This window comes from Cygnus olor, chromosome 1 (assembly GCF_009769625.2).
Source record: "Cygnus olor isolate bCygOlo1 chromosome 1, bCygOlo1.pri.v2, whole genome shotgun sequence".
Classification (NCBI taxonomy): Eukaryota; Metazoa; Chordata; class Aves; order Anseriformes; family Anatidae; genus Cygnus; species Cygnus olor.
The window spans coordinates 26,517,571-26,540,558 of NC_049169.1; the positions used below are offsets into that span (position 1 = coordinate 26,517,571).

At 35.3% G+C, this 22,988-nt stretch overlaps 1 protein-coding gene across 1 annotated transcript in view; it reads left to right on the plus strand.

The window, feature by feature from the left end:
- The window catches only part of CTTNBP2 (cortactin binding protein 2), an 87,485-nt gene that overhangs the window by 59,789 nt on the left and 4,708 nt on the right, over nt 1-22,988 (plus strand). The window contains 22 exon segments of the mRNA XM_040550146.1: nt 1,546-1,663; nt 4,056-4,331; nt 5,317-5,340; nt 5,343-5,411; nt 5,827-5,906; nt 7,084-7,111; nt 7,114-7,169; nt 7,253-7,352; nt 11,552-11,704; nt 11,979-12,166; nt 15,005-15,073; nt 15,075-15,125; nt 15,127-15,185; nt 18,783-18,905; nt 18,907-18,953; nt 18,956-18,985; nt 19,152-19,186; nt 19,188-19,260; nt 19,263-19,295; nt 19,298-19,336; nt 20,925-20,985; nt 21,936-22,068. Coding sequence (XP_040406080.1) covers nt 1,546-1,663; nt 4,056-4,331; nt 5,317-5,340; nt 5,343-5,411; nt 5,827-5,906; nt 7,084-7,111; nt 7,114-7,169; nt 7,253-7,352; nt 11,552-11,704; nt 11,979-12,166; nt 15,005-15,073; nt 15,075-15,125; nt 15,127-15,185; nt 18,783-18,905; nt 18,907-18,953; nt 18,956-18,985; nt 19,152-19,186; nt 19,188-19,260; nt 19,263-19,295; nt 19,298-19,336; nt 20,925-20,985; nt 21,936-22,068 — 1,845 coding nt within the window.

Here is a 22,988-nt window from a genome sequence, read left to right on the forward strand (position 1 = left end):
CTCACAGTTCAATCCTCCCCATTCTGCTGTCTGCCACTCATTACATTCATATGAGAAACACTTAACTTACAAACCTGATGAGAATATACAGGATTTTGTTTTGTTTTGTTTTGTTTTTCTTCCTCCTGTTATTTTTTTTATGGAGAATTTAGTGACCTAATTAATTTTTGAAATGTTTGGCAAGTGCTGGAACTGCTATATGGTAAAATCTATCTCACGGGAAGATAGGGCTTAAATGACTGAAATGTGTCAGAGTATCATGTACTGACAGATTTCTTTCTGTAACAGCAGCTACGAAACAGGTAACAAAAGCCAAACTTGGAACGATTGGAACATTTATAAGCTGCTTCTCTGTATTTTTGAGATTTGTTTCTCTGCTACAATTAGATTCAGAGTTTAACAATATAATAATAATTAGTATCATTAGTGATGGCATATTTTTTGGTTAGGATATGTCCTTGAAGGCATGTCTGAAGATGACAATGCTTTCATGCAAGCCACCTGTATTGTTGTTGAATGGGTGATCATTAAAAATCAGGAATTAATTGGTCTTCTGACCACTGATTTCAAATCAAAATTGAAATGTAGTTTTGTGAGGGCTTTTTTTTCCTAGTTTTGGAACACCCATATATGATTTTTTTGGTTACAGTATGATTATACCAATTCAAATTTATCTGCTTGTAGCTCATTTCTAATGAACTGTAATGATTTTTTGCTTTTGTCAACCATGCCCCTCTCTCTCTCTATATATATATATGTGTGTGTGTCTGTGTGTGTATATATATATATATATTCAGTCTTCAAAATTTAAAAGGCAATCATGCTGTTGGTATCTACACTGTATGATCTACAAAATGTTTGTGCTCTGAGTTTAGTATAAATGCATCGTTATTATTTCACTGCATTGCTACTATGCCTGGAGAAATTTGGGTTTATCTGCCAAAGGAGAGGCTTGCAAGGTGATTTTAAAAGATAGTTTTTCTTTTGCTGTGTACCAGTAAGATGTCAGGCATAATGGAATCTTATACTTGCTGAAATGGAAAGTGAAAACTGGTTCTATGGATTCGTTTGAATAGTTTCCTGATTTAGTCTTTATTAAGCTTTAGAATTACCTTTTTAGTATTGCTTGAACATTGAGGAACAGATTTTCAAAACAGGATGTATTGAAATGTCTCTGTTGTATTGAATTGTGATGTAGGGCTTCTGTTGCCTTATGTGAATATCTAAACTGGTGGCCAGATGTTAAGAACTGCTCATTTCAATGGATCTGCACTTGATGCTTGAAGACTGTAGAAGCTGGTTGTGTTATGTTCTGCTTTTTCAAAATCTTCGTTTGAGACTTTCAAGACTGGTGTATAAAATATTTTTACACCTTGTTTTCAGCTCAATGAGGAATATTGCTTGGACACCCATATATAGAATTTCTGTAGCTGATCTTTGGAAATGCATGTATGTGAATTTCAGTTAGGAGTCTTAATTGCATATTGGTAGAACTCTGCAATGCAGCAAATGGACGATTAAATAATACAGCTCTTACCTTTGCAGAACTGTCTAGAAATCCTTTGTAGCCATGGTGGACTAGAGGCTGAAAGAAAAGATAAGTGTAATCGAACATTGCATGATGTTGCTACGGATGATTGTAAACATCTCCTAGAAAACTTAAGTAAGTAATTGCTATCAATAATGTATAAAAATCGTTTTAGTAAAAACCTTGTGGGATAAAAAATTTGTCACCACAAAATTTTCTTACTTCAGCAAGTTACTATTCTCCAAATTTTGCAAAAGCGTATGATAAAATTTTGCTGGAGAGTGTCACATGATTTATATCTTCATGTTTTTAATCCATTTGAAAAGATGGTATATATTGTACATATGCAAGCATCCATATCCTTGTAAAATTTCTGAATTTAATATTAGTAGCTAATTTTTCCAAAGCTATTATCTTCTTTGACCTTCATTCTCATCTTTTAATCAAATTCTTGCAGAAAAAATCACTGAGTGTTGGATAGCTGTCATATTTCCTCAGGCTAAGACAATCATCTAGTCTTTAAAAGCAGAGTTTTAATTGTCACTTGTTTATAGTGTTAGGGATTGTTTGTTTATTATTCAACGCAAGTCTTAGAGAAAATTTCAAGCAATTTCTTCTTACCCACATGAATAACTTCTGTGAGAAGGTTGTTCTTTTCTTGGAACCTGTCTAATTCCTTGTCTGTAAGTTTTCTTAATGGCCAGTAGAGCTGGCTTACCCCTGTATTTCTTGAGTTACAACTTAGTCCACCCACTCACAATTTCTGTTTTCTCTATTTTTCTGTATAGTCAGAAGTACCAGCTTTGTAGACTTGTATGCTTTGATTTATTCACTTTCTTTTGTGTTTGCATTGTGGGGTGTAGGTCTGCAATTAGTGAAGTTCATTGATTATCAACAAACTAAAGAAGCTTTCTCTGAGCTGTTTCTGATTTTCATCTTCAGCTATTATAACATCTAGGTTCCTACCATTTTACCATAGGTGCACAGCTCACTTTATGATAGAAACTTCTCCTCTATGGTCTACTTCTTTATCAGACTGAAGCTAGTTTCCAATGGCTGAATCTGTAGCCTGCTAAATAGATGCTTGTATTATTTTCATCAGTCCTAATCTCCTGTCAGTCTGGTCAGGCTTATCATGAATCCAACTGCTTTTATCAGGTCAGAACCTTTGCACTGCATTTCCCATATAGTTCATTTGTTAACTGTAGTTCACATCACCACAATCATAATTAGCTCCCCCCACACATGCACACACAGTATCTGATCTGTAGAAGCTTGGAAATAATGCTGTTGGATATGGATGGACTCACCAAGTCAAGACTGCATTTTGGGTAAACTGGGTATGTGCCATCCTCTGCCTTCCTCACAATCCAGTAAGGTTTTCACTGTAAGGAGTTACATGCATGTAGGACACTTAAGATGTGCACCGACCTATCTGAATGACTGGGGGCCAGGATTGCCAGCTACTCTGTAGAGGTCACCTGCACTGAAGTTTTGGCATACACTGTAACTCCATCCTAGGGGGCTGTTCCCTTGTAGAGAACCCCCTCTGTTTTTTCTAGTCATTACTCATTTCCATGAAGTCCAGACATCAGAAGGGCAAGTCTTTGATACATTTCTCACAATCCTATATCTGAAGGATGCCCCTGAGTGATCTTTTCCTTATGGTTGGCTAATGTATTTAAATCAGAGCTTTTGTGAAGTCAGAAAATCCTCATTGGTTTGTATCAGCTGAAGATTTGGCTTCTGAACTCAAAACCAAAACTAAGATAATATTGCAAAATTCCAGGATAAGTTGACCATTTTTTTGCATTGCACTTATTTTAGATTACATGAATAATTTCTGAAATGTACTGGTTTTGCAGTAAGCTTGAAAATAGTTTCATTTTCATTTTTAGTAATCTGATTAACCTATACAGATTGCTGCTTCTCTTGAGTTTTATTCCAGTTTTCAAAGAGTAAGCTTCAAAATAACTAAATTGATTTTATTGTATGTTTCTTGTATGTGGATGTAAATTTTCTTCTTTCTTCTTTTAAAATTTTATTAGCTTTTATTCAATAGCAAATCAAATACACAGTTCTAAGTTAATTTTCTTAGATTTTATTTAAAGACATTTGGCCCAACTGACTGTATTTTCCAGTTATGCACTAGAGCCAATAAATTCCTTTCTGCATTGATAATAAATGCGCGCAACCACAATAAACTGAAATATTAAGAAGCATGCTACTGTCTTAACTTATAATAAATTGGTCTATGAAGAGGAAAACAAAGATAAAGTAAATTTCATCTTTCCCCTAATTATTTGAGCATGATAATACTGATTTTTTTGTAATAGACACCTTGATATTTATTTTTCATTATTGCTCTGATTTTGTGGTGGTGACCTGCGCTTTTACATCTGCTCTTCTGTAGCAGGAGTTATGTTATGGCTTTCCTTTTAAATATGAGGTGTTACTGGTCTTTAATAATGTAATTTTTATTGAGTTTTACAGTTTTTCTCATTTTTGTTTTTCTGTTTTTCAATAGATGCTCTTAATGTACCTGTAAGGATTTCAGTCAGTGGCATTGAACCAGCCCATTGTGGTACAGAGGAATTTGATACAGAAAACACAATATGTGCTTTAAATATCCGCAAACAGACATCATGGGATGATTTTTCGAAAGCAGTAAATCAGGCAGTGACAAATCATTTCCAAGCAATCGCTTCTGATGGATGGAGGAGCCTAGAAGACCTGTCATATAATAGTGCTGCAGAATCCAGCATTGGTCTCAGTGCAAGCAGTATATTATCTGTCAAACTAGGTATGATTATTGGTGTAATAAAAGCAAAAATGAATGGTTTTCCTGAATTCGTGAAATCTTATTTCATGCCATAGTTTAAAATACTAAAAGTTACTTGTGACAGTTGCTGAATGTTATCAGTGCTTTCATGTCTATACATTTGTTTAATAAAACATTTTTATACTCACTGTTTAAGTATTACTTACTATAAAGAAGTAGAGTAAGATAAAAATATCTTAGGTTTCTTGATCTTTTAGATGTCAGACTAAGAAAGGCCAATACTAAGTATGAAATTTTGAACATTGCTGGCATGAAAGTATGCTTTTAACTGTGTATGGTACTTTAACATCATCTTGGGGACCAACCATAAGGTCCTACGACATTTAGTCCTTTACTCGGTTTAGTACTCCAGAGGAGGTATCTGTATTATATGTGAAACAAACGGAGTTAAAACAAAGCCCACACTATCATCTGTACAGTACACCCAGACTGTACAGTAAATCCAGAATGTAAATCATCAGCCTAGGTAGAACAGAACTACCCCTGTTTTATGTAGCTTCACTTATCAATGTATAATATAAAAATATTTTAAAAGAATCAAAATAATGAGAAAATTGACCAGAATGTGGTAGTACTAACAGTTGCATAGGACACTGAAAATTCATGTATATCATCTTCTCCACCTCTCTCCAAAGAAAAAAAAATTACCAACAACAACAAAATAAATCTATTCCTATTTGACTGTGCAAATTATGTTCTTTTACTTACAGGGTAGTGTATTACATGTAAAGATGAAAGACAATCTAGCTATTAACTTGTCTATTAATTGGTAGAAAACATCAGTATCATCAGTCATATATCAAATAATAGTATAATTTAGTACATGAGACTGGTCTATTTGTCAAAATGGTCAGTGTATACAAACAATCTGTAAGTAATTGTATATGTGTAAGTATAAGATACTTTACATAGATGCAAAGAATCTCTCATTTTTTCTTTTTGATAGGAAACATTTCATGGTCAACAGGTCAGATTTTTCCCAACCACCATGGGACTTTCTGAAGAAGAACAGAGCTGAACATATCACAGTGTTTTTGATTGGTAATTTTCAATTCATATTTTTCAGTTTTGACTGTTTAAACACTCCATGAAATACATAATTTGAGAATCATTCACTGCTGGATTTGTTCTTCAACATTACTCAGTCCTTAGAAATATCATATCCGGTCAATTGTTTAGCTTGATTTGGAAGGGCTTACAACATTTAGAAAATATGGTGGCACACAAAAGCCCTACTGTCTTTTTTGATTGTATGGTAGTATCCATTTTACGTATGTCATGGATAACTCTGAAGCTGTGTAGCTAGATGCCTTTCATTTCTTTGTTATTTTAATTTGCATAGCCTGTAATTTTAGGAGATCGCTGTAGAAACAGTATAAAAAGCATGTGTATCCATTATACATGCTTATCAACATGAGAGATTTAGAAATGTTATTTGCTTATCTGTTTTTTAAAGGACCTCAAGAAGGCTGCCTAAATAGTGTGACTTATGCATCTATGATCCATCTTCAGACTCTTCAGAATTACCTCCGCCTGGTGAGTACCAAGCTAACTTCTCTCCACATGCTATTCATATGTGAAATTATTACATTAATAGAGGTGACTTAAAAAAAGCCTCCTACTCTAGGAACGTCAAGATTTCTAAAAAATTAAGTAGGATGAAAGCTGCTACTTTAAAATAAATTCCCACTAAACATTCTCCCAATAATTTTAGTCATGTGAGGGCACTCCCTTCATTCTTTAAACAATTGCCATCTGATTAACTTTACTGTTTAAGAAAATATATTAAAAAATCTTTGATATCTTATTTCTTTCCAAAGTGATTTCATTCTACTTTTTGAGGGAAAAGTAAATTAGAAAATGTAAGCATTATTTGAGCCTTTAATTTTATTATCAGCTTATATATATAAAAGATATCTATCTGTGTATATATGTGTGTGTGTATATATGTGTGTATATACACATATCCTGTAACTCCTATAAGTTATTTAATATCTGAAAATGTAGGGATAATTGGGTAATGTGAGTTAACTTTCTTAGATCATTTGTTTTAACCATTGATCATCAAATCAGAATTAGTTTAAAAAAACTACATAAATTCTGCTATGTCCCTAGGATAACATTTTAGGTTGCTTAGAAGAGCAGTTGTATGTCATAGATTTCTGCTGTGTTCACAATACGTGCCACATGATGTGTGTGTATTCTCTTAATTATTTTTTATAGATGAAGTAATTTTGCATGTTAAGATAGACAAAATAATTTTTATTCTGCTACGTCATAATTTTATAATTAACCCATTTCAACTGGAATAAAGTCCTTACACTAAGTCCATAAGTCCTTCGCAGTGACCTTAAACTACTCTTTAATGATTGTAACATATTTGATATATCTATTCTAATGTGAATCAAGAAATGTGATTATCTGTGATTCCTAGACATATCCTTCTTACATGAATATTCAAGGTAACGAAAAGAATATTTTTTCATATGGTTTTACAAATAAAGATATAATAGGAACTTCCCCTTTGAAAATATTGTGGTACGCAAACATTGTCTATTTTATATCTTATATAGTAAGAATTATCAACTCCAGTACTGCAAAAACAAAGAATTTCATCATTTATTAGGCTCTGATTCTCATGTGTGTAAAAGAAAAAAATAAAAATAAAATCCAGTATATGAACTTTCAAGAATAACGTATTGTCCGTATGTAGGTTGAACAATACCGTAACGTCATCTTCCATGTCCAGAAGGAAGTTTGCAAGACTACATAGCATATCAGATAGCGGCCTGCATGAAGGTATTAACACGAACATATATCGTAAATCATTTTGCAAATTGGAGTATGTACCATTTCACCAGATCCATACATTTTCAACACAGCAAAAACAGGTGGCTGCAGGATCTACATGTGATATCGTTAAAGTTGAAGTGGATGCTGGTTTCTCCAAGGAGCAGCTTGCAGAACTGTTCATCAGTAGCGGTAAGCTTATTTCAGCAGATTGATTGCCTTTGGTAATTTGTAGGAAAGTTTTTAATTGTACAAAGAAAATAAATACATTAAAACATTTTGCATAGTGGGTGACATGTTTTAACAGAACTCATGGTTTTCCATGATTTTACTTGGGAATAATGGTAAGCGTCTAAACTGAGGTAGAAATAAATACGACAATCCAGTAGGGAGCTCTGTCAAAGTTCATGACATTTAAGTAAAATTAATAGTTCGTTATATGTTTTTTTTTTCTGTCTCATTCCTTTTTCCCTTTGTTTGTGAGCCTTTAAGTTGATTGCTATGGTTCAAACCTAACTGAATGAAAATGAAAGTATATTGCCTTATTGTAGCTGTTCAAATGTTTAAATATATATGGGGAAGAGAAGTTATAATTACTAGTTCTTAAAAAGCCAGATCACTTGCTTTTGATATATGCGTGTTCACTGGATACTTAAGTGAGGTTCTGTGCCCAATTTTGTCATCGGGGCAGGCAATGTTAGTGTGCTTGTATTCTGTATCCCATTATTCCAGGATAAAGTTAAATTTCTGTTAAAATGAATAGTTTTCTTTTAATAGGTGGAATAATTACTTGTATGCTAAGTTCCCTTTACTTGGGTGCTCCACAATGAAGTATTCTCAGAGTGCTCCATAGGTTGTACCTGTGTGTGTTCACGATGCAATGATTGATAAGAGTGAAAAAAAGGTCACAGTAGCCAAAGTAGGACGACATTGAGAATGGTCAAAATAAGTATGGAACCAGAAGAATAGAGACACATGGATCAGTCAGATGTAGCAAGGAGGACATAAAAAAAGGAATAGAATAATGCTAGAAGTAAAGGACCAGGTAAAATTTTCTCTGGAGGGTTTGTTCATAAGCAGGTTGTACTGCATTCTGCATACTCATACGTTTAAGCTGGGATTTCTTTTATTTCACCATCATATTAACCATACAGTAATAATAATAATATATAAAAATAATAATATACAGCAATGTATATGAAATATAAAATAATTTGTAATATATAACATATTACACACAAGGTATTAATATAAGAGCCTGAAGGATGATAGGACACTTTTTCCTTCTTTGGTACTGTCCAAATTAATTTTGGCTCAAATACAGTTTGCTGTTTGAAAGCAGTTCTCAGCTATGGCAGCTGGTTTCACCCCTTTGAAGTCTTCTCCTTTTTTTTTTTTTCCATTACTGTTTTATAAGTTTTTAGTTGTACTTTTTGTTAAGGAAAAAACAGCAATATAGTTTGAATCTAACCTTGGTAGCAAGACTTAATTTTCATCCAAAAATGCTGGGCCTTTCTTTTATTACTCTGGCTTATTCTAGAGTGCTAAGATTTAAATTTTACCTTTCATCCAATATGTTCATTCACGTTAATAATAAATGTGACATGTCATTACTTTTTGAGATGGCCTTGTATTTCACAAGCTGTGAATTTTATGTTTCACTTTCTCTGTTGAAAGAGCCTGGGTTTTAGGCATTTGAAATTGGTATGTCTGTGGATACAGTCTCATGTTCTATCATGGTGAAACTTTGAGACAGAGCTTTGAGAGGATCAGCCGCTAACTTTTCCTTCTCAGTATTGGCAGACCTGTGTGCAGTTCTGGGTGCCACAGTATAAGAAGGACAGGAAACAATTGGGTGTCCAAAGAAGAGCTACGAAGATGGTGAAGGGTCTAGAGGGGAAGATGTACGAGGAGTGGCTGAGGTCCCTTGGTTTGTTCAGCCCAGAGCAGAGCAGGCTGAGGGGAGGCCTCATGGCGGCCTGCAGCTCCCTCATGAGGGGAGCGGAGGGGCAGGCGCTGAGCTCTGCTCTCTGGGGACAGCGACAGGACCCGAGGGAACGGCATGGAGCTGGGACAGGGGAGGGTCAGGCTGGGTGTTAGGGAAAGGTTCTGCACCCAGAGGGTGGCCGGGCACCGGGACAGGCTGCCCAAGGCATTGGTCACAACACCAAGCCAACTGGAGCTCAAGAAGTGTTTGGACAGTGCTCTCAGACACATGGTCTGATTTTTGTGTGGTCATGTACAGACCCAGGAGTTGGATTTGCTGATCCTTGTGGGTTCCTTCTAACTCAGATTATTCCATGATTCTGTAATTCCTGGTGTAATTTCTATGTCAGTTTTTGCTCTCCCAGGAAATCCCAATCACAGCTGGGAGGTAACGTGTGCCAGTGATTATTCCCACATATCGTTTTGAGTGCCACCACAACTGCTGGGAGAGAGAAGAAGAACCCTTAGAATTGAGCTAGGCTTTGGTGTTACCCTGCAGGCCAGAAACTCATTCATGGTCTGGTTTATTTACTAGCCTCTGCGTCTGTAGGAAAGCTACTTTTTGAATGCTTTTGAATCTCCTTCTCACCTAGCACAAACACTTAATGTGTTGCTGCCCAGCTTTAACACCTGAAGAAGTGTATATTTGTCTGCTGGAACTCAGTCAATTGCTTTCTCCTGGCAAATTTCATATTTGGAAGTACCGTTACCTTTAGCATTGTAAATACCGAGCAAGTTCAAGCCTAAGTGATACAAGTAATTAGAACTGATCTGTTTCTAATATCATTCTTAATCAACAGAAACTCAGAGAGGTGTCAGTTTTGCCCCTAAGTGCAGGTGATTAATTTAGGCGAAAGTGAAGAACAGTGAGTGCATCACTGAATTCAATGCCCAGGTACTGCAAGCAACTATCTTACAGTTTCTTAACAACATATTATACATTTTTGAAAACTAGCTAGATCTCCCTACTCGTTTTTGTGTTGTTTTTTTTTTTTTTTTTTCTTGTTTTCAGTGAGTCTTTCTGGAAGTCTGTTCCAGACTACATTCCCATGTTTAAAATCTGATTTCCAGCCTGAATTTTTAATGTATGGTTTAAATGATGATTTCTTTTGTTTGTTTATTTTAGCTAGCTCTTTCCCCTCATAACATTTACACCCCATGTATGTATACCATGTATTTGGAGACCATTCTTGTTCTTTATCAAAGTTTATTTTTCCTAAACAAAACAAGCTGAGACTGCATAATTTGATGTGCCTGTTATTTTCCAGACTTCCTATGTCCTTGCGCTTTCAGTATTGTGTTGAAGATCATGGTACTCTCTTGTTTTCACCCATTAAATTCTTTGATTTCTTTGGGAGTTTTTGTGTGTGTGTTTTGTTTTGTTTTGCTTTTAATGTCCTTTAAAAAATTTGTGATTTACATTATTTTTATAACTGATAACCATTCTGGTTTTGCACTGTTACTCAACATTTTCCTTCACGACCATCTTTTGAATCACCTTCAAAAAGTTCTGAAATAAAGCAAAGGACACTCAGGACAAGTGTTTTGTTTAATATTTGTATTAGAGAAGCATTGTTCTGGGATTTTGTGTTACGGGAATAATTGCAAAGACAAGTGTTTGCCCAGAGAAGTCGTGGATGCCCTGTCCCTGGAAGTGTTTAAGGCCAGGTTGGAGCAACCTGGTTTAGCGGGAGGTGTCATGGCAAAGGAGTTGGGATTAGATGATCTTTAAGGTCCCTTCCAACCCAAACCATTCTATGATTCTATAACAATGGCTATTTAGGCCATAAGGTGTTGAAATCAGAAAAAAATAACGGAAAATATTTGAAATGTGAAAAAATGAAATATATAACTTTAATGCCTGTTAGATTCAGATGCTACTATTTGTAATCAAACTAGCCTCAAACTAGCTTTGATTGTTTAGAAGATTCTTAGAGATATGGAGTGACCTTTTGAAGAGAGGATAGTAGCAAACAAATAGTTAATCTCATCAAGTGATTAAGTTTCATATGAACATGGAATGTTCTTTATCCATTTATCACTGCATGGAATAAAGAGTACATGTTAAAAGTTTAAGATGTATTAGCAGCAAATGAAAGAAATGTTTCCAGAGATCTCTGCTATCGTCTTGCTATTTATTTTCAGTGTCCTAAAATCCTTTCTATATATGAAGATTCCATTATAGTCATTTCAGGATTATTTTTAGCTTTTTTTTTTTTCCTTACTGCACAGTGTGAGATTCTTTCCATTGTTTTTATGCTTTTCGTTTTGAATATATTGTAGAACATGTTAAAAGGAAAAATAAAATATAAAAAAGCCTTTGTTGTATGAGTAGCATTAAAACTGTATACATAAATAAAAATCAATTTTCATAAGTAGACATTAATGGGATTTTTATATTTCAGCTTGTCTTGTCCCAGTTAAACAGCCTCCTGTAAGCAAGACAACCATTGTGATTTTAGAAAATCTGGAGAGAGCTTCTTTATCTGAATTACTAGGAGATTTTCTGGCACCTCTTGAGAACCGTAGTTCGGAAAATCCTTGCACTATTCAAAGAGGTATTTTAAAGAATTTGGTATGGAGAAATGTTTTTACTATGGTTTTATTATAATGCACAACACTTGGAGGGGAACTTGGAGGAGAAAAACATAATTTATTCAGTTTTTGTGGTTTATTGCAAAATACGATTAGCTAAAATCAGCATGTTAAATTTTAAGGATAATTTGTGGTTTGTTTTTATCTTTCTAATAAAAGCAACACACAGTTACTTAATACGAAATCAGGTAGCGGCATTTGGGTATTTTAGTAAAATGTTTTATGTTTCATTTTTAGCAAATGGAGCTTCTGGTGCCTTTTACTTTCATGAAAACTGCTTTTTACTGGGGACAATCGCGAAGTGTCATCTTCATGGCTCTGACTTGCTAGTCCAGCAGCATTTCCGTTGGGTTCAGCTTAGGTGGGATGGGGAACCAATGCGTGGTTTGCTTCAAAGGTTTTTAAGAAGAAAAGTTATAAACAAGGTAAGCACAATTTGAATCAGCTTCACTGATTTTGTTTATCACTAAGTCTATGAAATATGTACAGTGGTAATGTCAAAAGCTGATCAGATAACGGAATTGTTTCAGGAAAAAAATATATTTCCAAGAATATTTGGGCTGTCTATCTGTAAATGTCATGCTTGACTTGATATAGGAAGGTATGTAACTGTGGCATAAACACACAGGTTGGCTACAAGAATAATACTGCATGTAGTTGCTTATCCACCATATGAAATCTCCTTCAGTAATTTTTTTCATCTTCTGTGTGAGCATGATAAGGAAGAATCTGTTCAGCAAATATTAAATCCCTTTCTCAATAAATTGTCTGTACATCTAAAATAGGATAGTTATATGCCCCATGTGTATTGTCTAAGCTTTATGCAGCAAAAAGAGTTTTCATAAGGAATTCAAACAGGAAAGAGAGGTGAGAAACATTAGTAAGGAGGTTGTTTTGAGCCAATAGGCCTGCTGAAGTTGGAACAAAAGACCAAAGAGAATAAAGATGGGAAGCCTGTTTTAAAATGAGTAAAAAAATGGATAGGAAATGGGAGAAAAAAAAAAAAAAAAACATGGGCAAAAGCAGAACTGGATTTTGAACGTTATTTGGAAAAAAAACATTCCAGTGTAATTGTAGCTGTTGTAGACAGGCAGTGTTAGAGAGGGGGAGGGGAGTTTAATCAGAACAGCTGCAAAGGAAGATACTTGGCCACAGAGTTTTGGACAGGCTTAAAAAGAGGGATTGTTCTAGGAATAGGAAGAACTCAGTAGTACAGAGTCCTGATCTGGGACAGCAGACCTAGTGTTAGTTCAGAGTGTACAGCTGTACATATCTTGGTTATCCTTGGGGATGTCATCTTTTGTACCCTGTGCCATCTATCACAGTCTCATTTATGAAAGCTTACTGATTTGTAGAGATTGTAAAGATGAAATTTCAGTCATGATAGTGAGGAAATTTTAAAACATTCCTAGTTATACTTTAATAGCAAGAACAGGAATACAGAATATAAAGAATAAGGGGAATGTATCAGTTGAACTCTTACCAGATTACTCCTCTTAGATTACTTTTTACAGTTTCTTTTTTTCTCATGTTTACTTTTTTTTCCCATAAGTTTTAAATCTTTGGAATCGTTATGAGCGGTTGTCTGGCTGAGTCTGAATGATTTCCAGAATCCTTGCAAAGGATGGAGGAGAGTAGCAATTGTGTGTAGGCAAGAAGGTAGGATGGTTGAAACTTCTGTCTTGCAAATATGCTGTAGTGCTGGAATGAGATACAGACCAGAGGACAGTGCAAAAGTATGTATCAGAATTCTCCTTCATCCTTTAAGGATAGAGGTTGTGTTCTCAAGCCTACACTGGAGAATATCTAAAGTGTGATCTAAGTCCCTTTATGAAAGGACAAGGAACACTTTGATCCTAGGTCATTAAAGATCAGAGAGAAGGACTTTTCTTCATTAAGTACAAGGCCAAGAAATACAGCAAAGCAGGCAGTTGCAGAAGCTGCTGTATTTTGACTTGTTTGTAGGCATGGGCAGGATCAAACTGCTTTGACTACCTGCAGCATTGTGTAATGTGATTTTCAGGCTATTTTGTTTAGTCTAACAGCAGTCCTTAGTCTCATAGGTAAGAGTCTAACAGTTAATAGGTTCCTACCTCTGACTGAACTTGAACAGAATTTGGGTAATTGGCTCATTGTTTTTTTATTTTTTTTTCTGTAAAGCATGTCTGCTGATGGTGGCTATTTGGAGGAAAAAAAAAAACAAAAACAAAAAGAAACAGCATGTCTTCTTGTATCTTCATCTTAAATAATGACTATGAATGCACAGTGTATTAACATGGTTTTGGTTTTTGTTTTTTAACACGTGTGCGCCATATGATTTGAGTTTTAAAATAGGGGAGACCAATGTAAAAAGTAGAAGAAAAAATTAATCTGTTTTTAAAAATCTAAGGGAAAATAAAAGCACCTTCATTGTTTCAACAGTACAACAGTAGACTATTTCATAGATACTTGCTCTTTATTTTAATAACTTACTTGTGCATTAATGTTCATGTTTTCAGATTAAAAGGTCTTTTTTTTTCCTTGTTTTGGAGATGTATTTGGAACAGTTTAAGTGTTTTTCTACATTATATTAAATTGTTCACCTGTAGACTCTTAGTTGTTCAAGAAGCTCTGGCTTCAATGCTGGCAAATACTATCCCTAGTGCATCTTTTAAAGCTTCCTTTAATTCAAACTGTTCCAGAGGATAATCCTAGGATTAGGATGATGAAGACTGCAATTGGACTCAGATGAGATAGAAGATCTTTTTGGCACCAAATAATTTTCCTTTAACAAGGCATACTAAAAATGTAAGTCTTACAGGAAGGCATTTTTCCTTCACTGCTACTAAATATAAAACTAAGTTAGAAACCCACTGAGTATATGCCTGGATCAGACATTCCTGCCCAGTGTGATGGTATATTCTTTATGTGCCCTATTTTTATTACACATATTGCATAGGATATGGTAAATGCCTCTTGTATTTCTAATCTTAAACACCATATAAAAAGCAACGCAGTCAAATTTGTGTCTCAGTTTCCACAACAAAGTAGGGGCATGTCAGTCACTGATAAGGAGTCATAGTGGGGGAATAAGGTTTGGATACAAGAAGACTTCAGTATATGTCATAGGAAAAGTTTGACCAGTTTTGTCTGTTCTGGTTCTCATGACAGGAGGAGGGGGAAAAAAAAAAAAGGAAAAAAAAAACAGGCCTTCTTGGTGCTTCAGTATAAGTGTTTACAGCAGAGGTCTTGCATTGTGTCAGTCATCTTTTCTATCTCTGCAGTTCAGAGGCAAAGTACCTCCTCCATGTGATCCTGTGTGCAAGGTCATAGACTGGATTCTTGCTGTTTGGGCACCAGCTGAACTCTTGCTTATCACGTCTTGGAGCACCTGAAGCTCTTATGGGGGCCAAAACATTTCTTCTCTTGTCCAGTGGTGCCAGGGCATGGCCAAGCACCAGTGAAGTAAGATTTCTATTTCTTGTTTGACCCTCTTCAGTGCCAATCAAATATTTCCTACCAATATAAGCAGTTATGTTTCTCCTCAACGCATCTGACTCAGCATCCTTGGAAGTATTTTAGCGGAAGTTCCTGAAGCTTTAAGACTTTGTTTGGTATTTAATTACCAGAAGGGCAATTTTGAAGGACAGAAGTGGGGAACTGGGTGTCTACACACTGGTTGAAAAGCAGTCTTTTGTTGTGACCTTTCAGTTATTTTCCAACACAGAGTTCTAAAATAGTGTGTGTACGGGAATGGCTAATTTTGCTCAACCCTTTAAGGGTTCTGTTCTTCATTCCAAGACGGTACTGTAAAGAAAACTTTTCATTAGGGAACAGATCAAAATAAGAAATCAAGAATTCTGAGCTTGACAAGTTGGTAAAGTTTCCTTTTGAAGTTACATATGAGAGAAATATGGAGAAGTAGAATGCTTTCTCACCCCTTTCTAATGTCTGGTATCATTTCTAAACACATACAGTTTCACGGAAGTATAGCTTAGTAAATAAAGCAGATACATTCTTTTTAGCTGTGACATGGTTAGGATGTCCAGGAAATCAAGAAGATGAAAATTTGTCTTTTCCTGCCTGGTACATATTGCTTGAACATCGCTCACATTCCAACCTATGCAAATATTAGCAAGGTGAAACAAGAAATACTTACAGAAGTGTTAAGGTATATGATTTCATGATAGGATGTTTGGCTACATTAAAAGGTAACGAGCCCTAATTAAGATTCAGACTTACTCCGAACTCAAATGATGTGCTTTTTTGGGTATGTGGTGTTACTTTTCTCACCAGTTTCACAGCATTCTCCTTGATTGTCCCTTCTGTTCCCTCTCTGACTTGTCTCCCCTACCCGCTTCTGCTCACCCTTAGTTCAAGGTCTTTTTCTGTAGCGGGCATACACTAGCTTTCTCACACTTTTTCTACGTCCAGATCTTGATAAATTTTGCTTGTTTATTTCTCACCTCTTTCTAAAGGGCAAGGTTTTCTAATATCCAGAGTAATTATCAAATTCTAAATGTGGATTTAGCATTGCTGAAAATGTTATGGTTGCTATGAAATAATAAATGAATAAAGTACACCATGCATTTATCTCCTGTCTTCCTCTTGATCCGTGTCCACTGAATGTCTTAATCATTTTTATTGTAATGGTATCAGTAGAGGGCAGAAAACGTGTTGCTTAGATACCTTAAATAGGCATTTCTCAGTTTGGATTTGTCCTGGGTAACTTGACTAGATTCACAATGCGGTATTTTGAGGTAATTACCACATCTCCATAATATCTTTTACAGTAGTGATTGCCACCTGACTCTTCATTTTAATGCAGTTTTTGTCTACTATAAACAATCAGAAAGAGCAGCTGTAGTGAGCACTTACTAGACACTTCGGGTTTAGCAGCGTGATGCCTAATAGTGTAGTTATAACTAGCAATAAATAGGTTTAATTAACAGCTCACTGGTTGGTGTTATTTCAATCTAATTAGCCACTCCTGTCCTCTTGCCGCCTCTTCTCCCCTGCTATTCTGCTGCTTTTTGCATTTGTCAAAGCCTTGCTGAAGTCGTTCAATTCATTAACATAGTAGCCAGCTATCTGGAAACTGAGTTTGTTCTGGGCTGGGTGTTAGCACAAGGTAAGTAGTAAAACCAGACAACTGGAAAGGGAGAGGGGGAGAGAGAGGCATAACAGGAAATTGTTTCATGCTGTGTGCTGTTTCACGTAGCTTCACATGTTTTGGAGAGTAGACTGAATAAATGAGGAAAATTTTAGCTGCATTTTTTGTTTATGATCTAGAAAATTATGATGATGTTCCGATGGGGAAGAGTTTCTGTTTATGACAGCTCTTTTTCAGGGATGAGTGATACTATATCTTTCCAAAATATCGGATACTTCAAGAACTGGGGACTTGATCAAAATGTGCACAAATGAAAACCAAACATAGGACTGAATTAAACACCAGGCTGGAATTTTATTAGAGAGAGGATGGCACTGTAAAGCCCATCACCATTAACTGTTAGATTAAATGGGCTAAATTAATTTTTATCTCTGCAAATTCATTTCTGACTATTCCTACTAGCAACATTGCGACTGTCAGAAGCTTACATAAGCAAAAAGTGAGAGATAAAGTTATAGTTCAGCAATTTATAGTAAACCGTGTTTACTTTCATAGCTTAAGTCAGCTAGCAGAAGCAAACTGTGTCTATATGGAATGTATCTACAACATCATGTTAAGAAGCTTAAAGGAATTTTTAAATATGCATTTTACAGCTTATTAACTGTACTAATCTTTGTGAACTAATATAACTTTGACCAAGCTTATACAAGCACTTTAGAGTATAATTATATGTCATAAAATTCAATCTATGCTTCATAACTAATGAAAAATATATATTAAATGACTCAAGCATTCTAAATTTAAAAAAAAAAAAAAGTTTTCTTTCTAACCAGCCAAAAAGCCATCATTTTGGGTAATAAGATGGCTTCTGTGTATCAGCATATGAAGAATATGGTTCACCTCAGTGAAACAGACTTTTTAGGCCTTCATTTTTTCTGAATGGATTTCTGTGAAGCTGAAGCATCATTATAGCCTATATTTCATATAGGCCTTTGATATAATCTATGTAGCTCTAAATTTTACTCATCTACCTCCCACAAGATGGTAATAAGGAGGGGAGAAAAAAAAAAAAAAAGTTGTATTTGATTTTAAAAAGATTGATATAGCGTGAAATAAGCCTTAGTCCTGAAACTGCTAGCCTTTCTCCCCTGTGACAGATACCACTAATGTATTTGCTAATACACTTAGTTTTCACTCCTGTGCTAAAAAAAGGTGTAATATTTCTCTCTTAAGCAAAAAATCCCACAAGAACCACATCCCATTGAATCAATTTTTTTGTAATCTGACCCAGTCTCTAAACCAGACAATCTGGAAAATCCACAGCATCCTGGAAACACAATTCACCATAGACAAATAAACAAAAGGAGAGAGAGAGCAAGGCAGCTGTATGAAAAGAAAGGTCGTGCAAACATGGATGAGTTTGGAAATGGAAGAAATACTAGAAAGGGTGCAATCAGGACTGAATAGCGCTTTTTTCCCACCCTGGCAGCAAATATGCTATGAATGAACACCTGCAGCATGGAAACTTTTCCATGTTCTGGCAAAGGTGAAGGAGAATTTGTTTTGTTTTTGTTTGGTTGGTTTGCTTGCTTGCTTTTTTTTTTCTTTTAATATACACAAATACGCATTTTTCTGGGACATTCTTTTCTTTAAGCTTAGAAAGAAAACGATGGTTTTGATGTTCTCATTTGAAAGAGGAAAAGCATCAGATGGTAAACAGTTTGCCAAAGCCATCTGAAAAAAAATAGTCAAATAATTGAATATAAAGCAAACAAATAAAGCCTGCCTTAATAAATCAGTTCCTTGTTGATATTGGGTAGCAAAGGGATGTCCAAATATATGTGCATCCTGAAAGCACAAACTCTGATGTGCTACCCAAAGTATTACCCACAAAATCTGGAGGGTTGATAATTTTCTCTGAGGCTGAAGGATTGTTTGTGCACCTACAGGTGGATGTCCAAGTTATGGAATGCTGTGATAGCTCCCAGAGTTCAAGAAGCAATACTCTCCAGAGCCTCTGTGAAGAGACCGTCTGTACCAGACAAACAAGAGCCAAAAAAAAATCCCATCAAGGTCACAGGCTGTTGTTAAAGCTGCTCTCAGTATATTGCTAAATAAAGCTGTTTACATGGCTGCCCTCTACCCAGAACAGGTAAGAGTGAGCAATCAGAAAGGCAAGTAGTAGTATAGTGCCAAAGCGGGGCTTTTAACTGTTTGGTTCCTTTTGCAAAACTTCCACAAAACATAACAGGTTGTACAAATTAGTCAAGAAGCACCATTTGCACAGTTCTTTCTAAAATTGTTCTATTTTGTTTCAGAGTTAGATAATTACATAGCAGATTTTAAGGGTGGAAAACTTTCCTTTATCCATGGTTTCAAGCTACAAAAATTGTGGTAAGAAAAGAGGAGAGAATGCTTCTTGGAGAAAGTGAGTACAAGTCCTCGCAAAAAGTCAGGCCACTTATCCTCCAGTCGTGGAATAAGCAGGAGACAAATACTGAAGGTAAGTTTTCTATTTGAATTGTAGGGAAACAAAAAAAACAAACAACAAAAAAAGTGGGGGTTTAACTGAGTAGATAGGCATATAACTTTTTCCACATCATGAATTAAAAAAAAATTTGCTACAAAATAGCACTTGTGTTTGTTTACTCATTTAAAAAAATGACTTTTTTTTCACCCCAAAAAATTGTTTCTTTTTCACTATGAGGTAACCGAATCATTTCAATTCCTTGTTTTTTTTTTTTTTTTTTATAATGCCCTTCCTGGTGTCCTGATAATGAGGTAGGCTTTGGCTCTGATGGTGGAGGATAGAGCAAGTTACACATCATACTGCTGAGAGTGATGCTCTGTCATTCCCTTCCTCACTACTGGCTGTGAGGAAGCTTCATTACTTGATTGCTTCCCTCCTTCATCCCTTAAATCTGCACCTGAATTTAGAGTACACGCACAATGTTTTAGAGGGTTGTTTGGTTTTTTAATCTTTATATCATGTAAGGCATTATGTCACTGGGTTTATGGGTGTGTATAAATGTGGAAGCTCTACTAGTAGCTGACACTTTTGAAATGTGTTTTCACCTCAAGGATCATAAGCCATCTAACAAGCAGTTTATTACAAAGGGATATCATCTGGATATGTAGAAGCAACATTCATTCTTTTGCAAGTACACATCTGTCTAGAAGGGACACTTTGGAATGCTGTAACCAAATGCCATATCAAACATGAAAACTTCTAGAGGACAAAACCAATTACTTGTTTTTGCTTTCTGAAAATGAAGGTACTCTCCTTTAGACAGGAGAGTTAGGGAAGAATTTAGAGAGGATTTTTTTTTTTTTCCTTCATTTTAAAAACAGGAAGATTTTAGTCTCAATTGCCTTATACATAAAAGACTGAAATACCTGATGCCTGGTACTTTTTAATGTTAAATTGAACTATTCATTTCTTCAGCTCTTGTTCAGAAAGAAACCTGCTTTTGCTGAACTACAAATCTAATGGCCCAGTTCTGCTTTCTAGTTCTCTGTTTGAACTGTGAACAAATCTAATCCCACTAAGATTAATCTAATCCCACTAAGATCCCACTATGATTTGGAGAACTCAGATGAACATAAACTGAAGTAGGATGGTTAGCACTGTACTTTGTACACAGAGATGCTTTTGGAGTGGAGTTAATATCTGTAAATAAGTTGTTGTTTTTTAAATAAAAAAGCACGGTGAATTTAATTTTAGTAGCCTTTCATTTCTGCTCTGTTGTTCCTATTAAAAGTAAGGGCAGATTATTTGGGTTTTCTTAAATGAAGTTGAATCTTTTCCCATTCATAAGTGATTTCTGTTTGAGAGAACCAGAAATGGTGCTTTACAGAGAAATCTGATGTTCTGACTTCCACAAAAAGGCATCACTTTTGCTATTTTAGCAGTCCCATATGGTCCTGATGCTACTCTGAACAGTTTCAAGGGATGTATTCTGAACTTTGGAAGACTTTATTGATGTAATTAGCCAGTAAATGGGAACACGTTTTCCCCATTTATCACAGATTTTTTGAAGAATTCAGCAGACATAATAATACGCTAATAAGTCAAACACTCTTTTCTGCAGGTGTAAAATCTAAGACTATGTTGCAACCAAACTGTAAGAAAAGAGCTTCTCTTGCCACAAAGTAAGTTTTAATCTTTGATATTTGTAACAAGTAGAAAACAATAAAGATCTTGAAATGGTGTTGTAACCCAGCACCTAACAACGAACAGATGAAGAGTTTGTATTTGATAGTGTTTTGTCTTTCCATCTGAATAAAAGAATTCTATTTAATTTCATGTCTGAGAGAAAATAAAATTTGTACACTTAGGTATAATTTTAGAATCAGTTTCTGTAATTCAAACCTTGCAGCTCTTTGTGTTCTTTTTATGTAACAGAATAACATATGACTTAAGAGTACTATGTAACATTTATTCAGCCATAAAAAGCCAACCTTATGCTTTTTTCACTTGGCATTGTATTTTAAAAAACAAACAAACAAACAACAAAAGAAAAGCTCCTCTGGCTGTTTTAGCTTACTGAATGGCAATTTGAAGTTGTATGATACCTGCACTTTAGTCTAAATAATACTGAGTTTCTCTAAGAAAGGGTATGAATTAGTCACATGGAACTGCATTTGAGATTTGACTTTAGTCTGAAACCTTTATGCCACCATATTCACAGGAACAGAGAGCATAGAATACTTTATGCTTCCAGTATGCTGGCTTTTTAAAATCAAAATGTTTGGAATTAAGTCCAATGAAGAGATGAGAATAAAATTGATTACTCCATTAAAAAAAAAAAAAAGAAAAAAAAAAAAAGGAACGTTTTTGAATACAGTGGGCAGAAGAATCCTTCTTAGAATTTCGGGTTAGAGAGAATAATTTGAATAGACAGGAGGTCTAATATGATAAGAGCAATATTTACAACTGTTACTGCCAAGGAATTAGATATTTTTCCTGTTTGTAGTAGTAAAAACATTTGGAAAGAAATTACTGTTTTCCAGGTGTATATAGTATTTATTTTTTTAATTCTATATCTTGGTTTGTTTGTGCTTTGTTTTGGGTTTGGATTTATCTTTTATCTTTTTACTAGGTCTTCAGAGAAGGATCAATTGAGAACATTAAATCTAGAGCAAAGACTGTCCCTTGGTTCTGATGATGAAGTAGATCTTGTGCAGGAACTTCAAAGTATGTGTTCCAGCAAATCTGAGCCTGATATAAGCAAGGTAAACATAAGGCTTTTAAATAATTTACATAATTACCATATGCAGCTGTTTGCTACATGCTTAAAATAAATTTTTAACTTACAAGCACTGCTTGAACTGAAAAAAAATTGTAAAGTTAGCTGGCAATAAACCAAAGTCAACTAATAAATAATACATTTGCAGGAGGGAGTTCTGCTTTAATACACATTATTTTAAATTACACCTTCACTGTCTTGTATCACAGAGCTTTTTGCAGTAGAGGCTGAAATTTATTAGTTCATAAGCGCTGCAGACAATAGCCTTCTCTGCATTACTGTTCCCCATTTTATCTTTCATGTTATCGTTGCTTCCTCTGGGAAACCTTTTTGCAGTCCTAAAGACAGAGAGAGTTTTTCTTAGTATGCATTGCACATTTTGTTTTTTTTAATGTAATCTCATTAGCCATCATAGAACTGGCTCAAAGCTCATCTGCTGTGTAGGCAAAATTACGTTTTGCTGCCCCATGCAAGAAAGAATGGATTGGCACAATTCTTTTTTCTGGCAGAAGAGGGTAAAGGCAGCTTGCAAGACTCATAAGTCTATGACTAAGTTCTATGCTGGAATGGATTTTGGGGGGTTATGGGAGGCCTGTTGAGCAGAAGGTAGAGATGCGGATCTTTCTCACTTTTCCTTCCATAACAAAAGCATCCAGATCTCCCTGTAGCTATGGCTATTTTTTTTATTTTCCTTGTTTTCCTCCTGGCACAGCTGAGGTAGATGTCTGTGACAGCAGGCTGTGTTCAGACTGGAGTAGTTGATCCATGTCTTTGGAAACACAGAGAGAGCAAACACGCTTCTTCAGTCCTAGGCTGTTGTCTAGTTAGGCCATCCATTATATCCTCTAGGATCTCCTTGAACAATAGTTTCATTAGTTTTGCTATATTAAGTATTCTATTTATCCT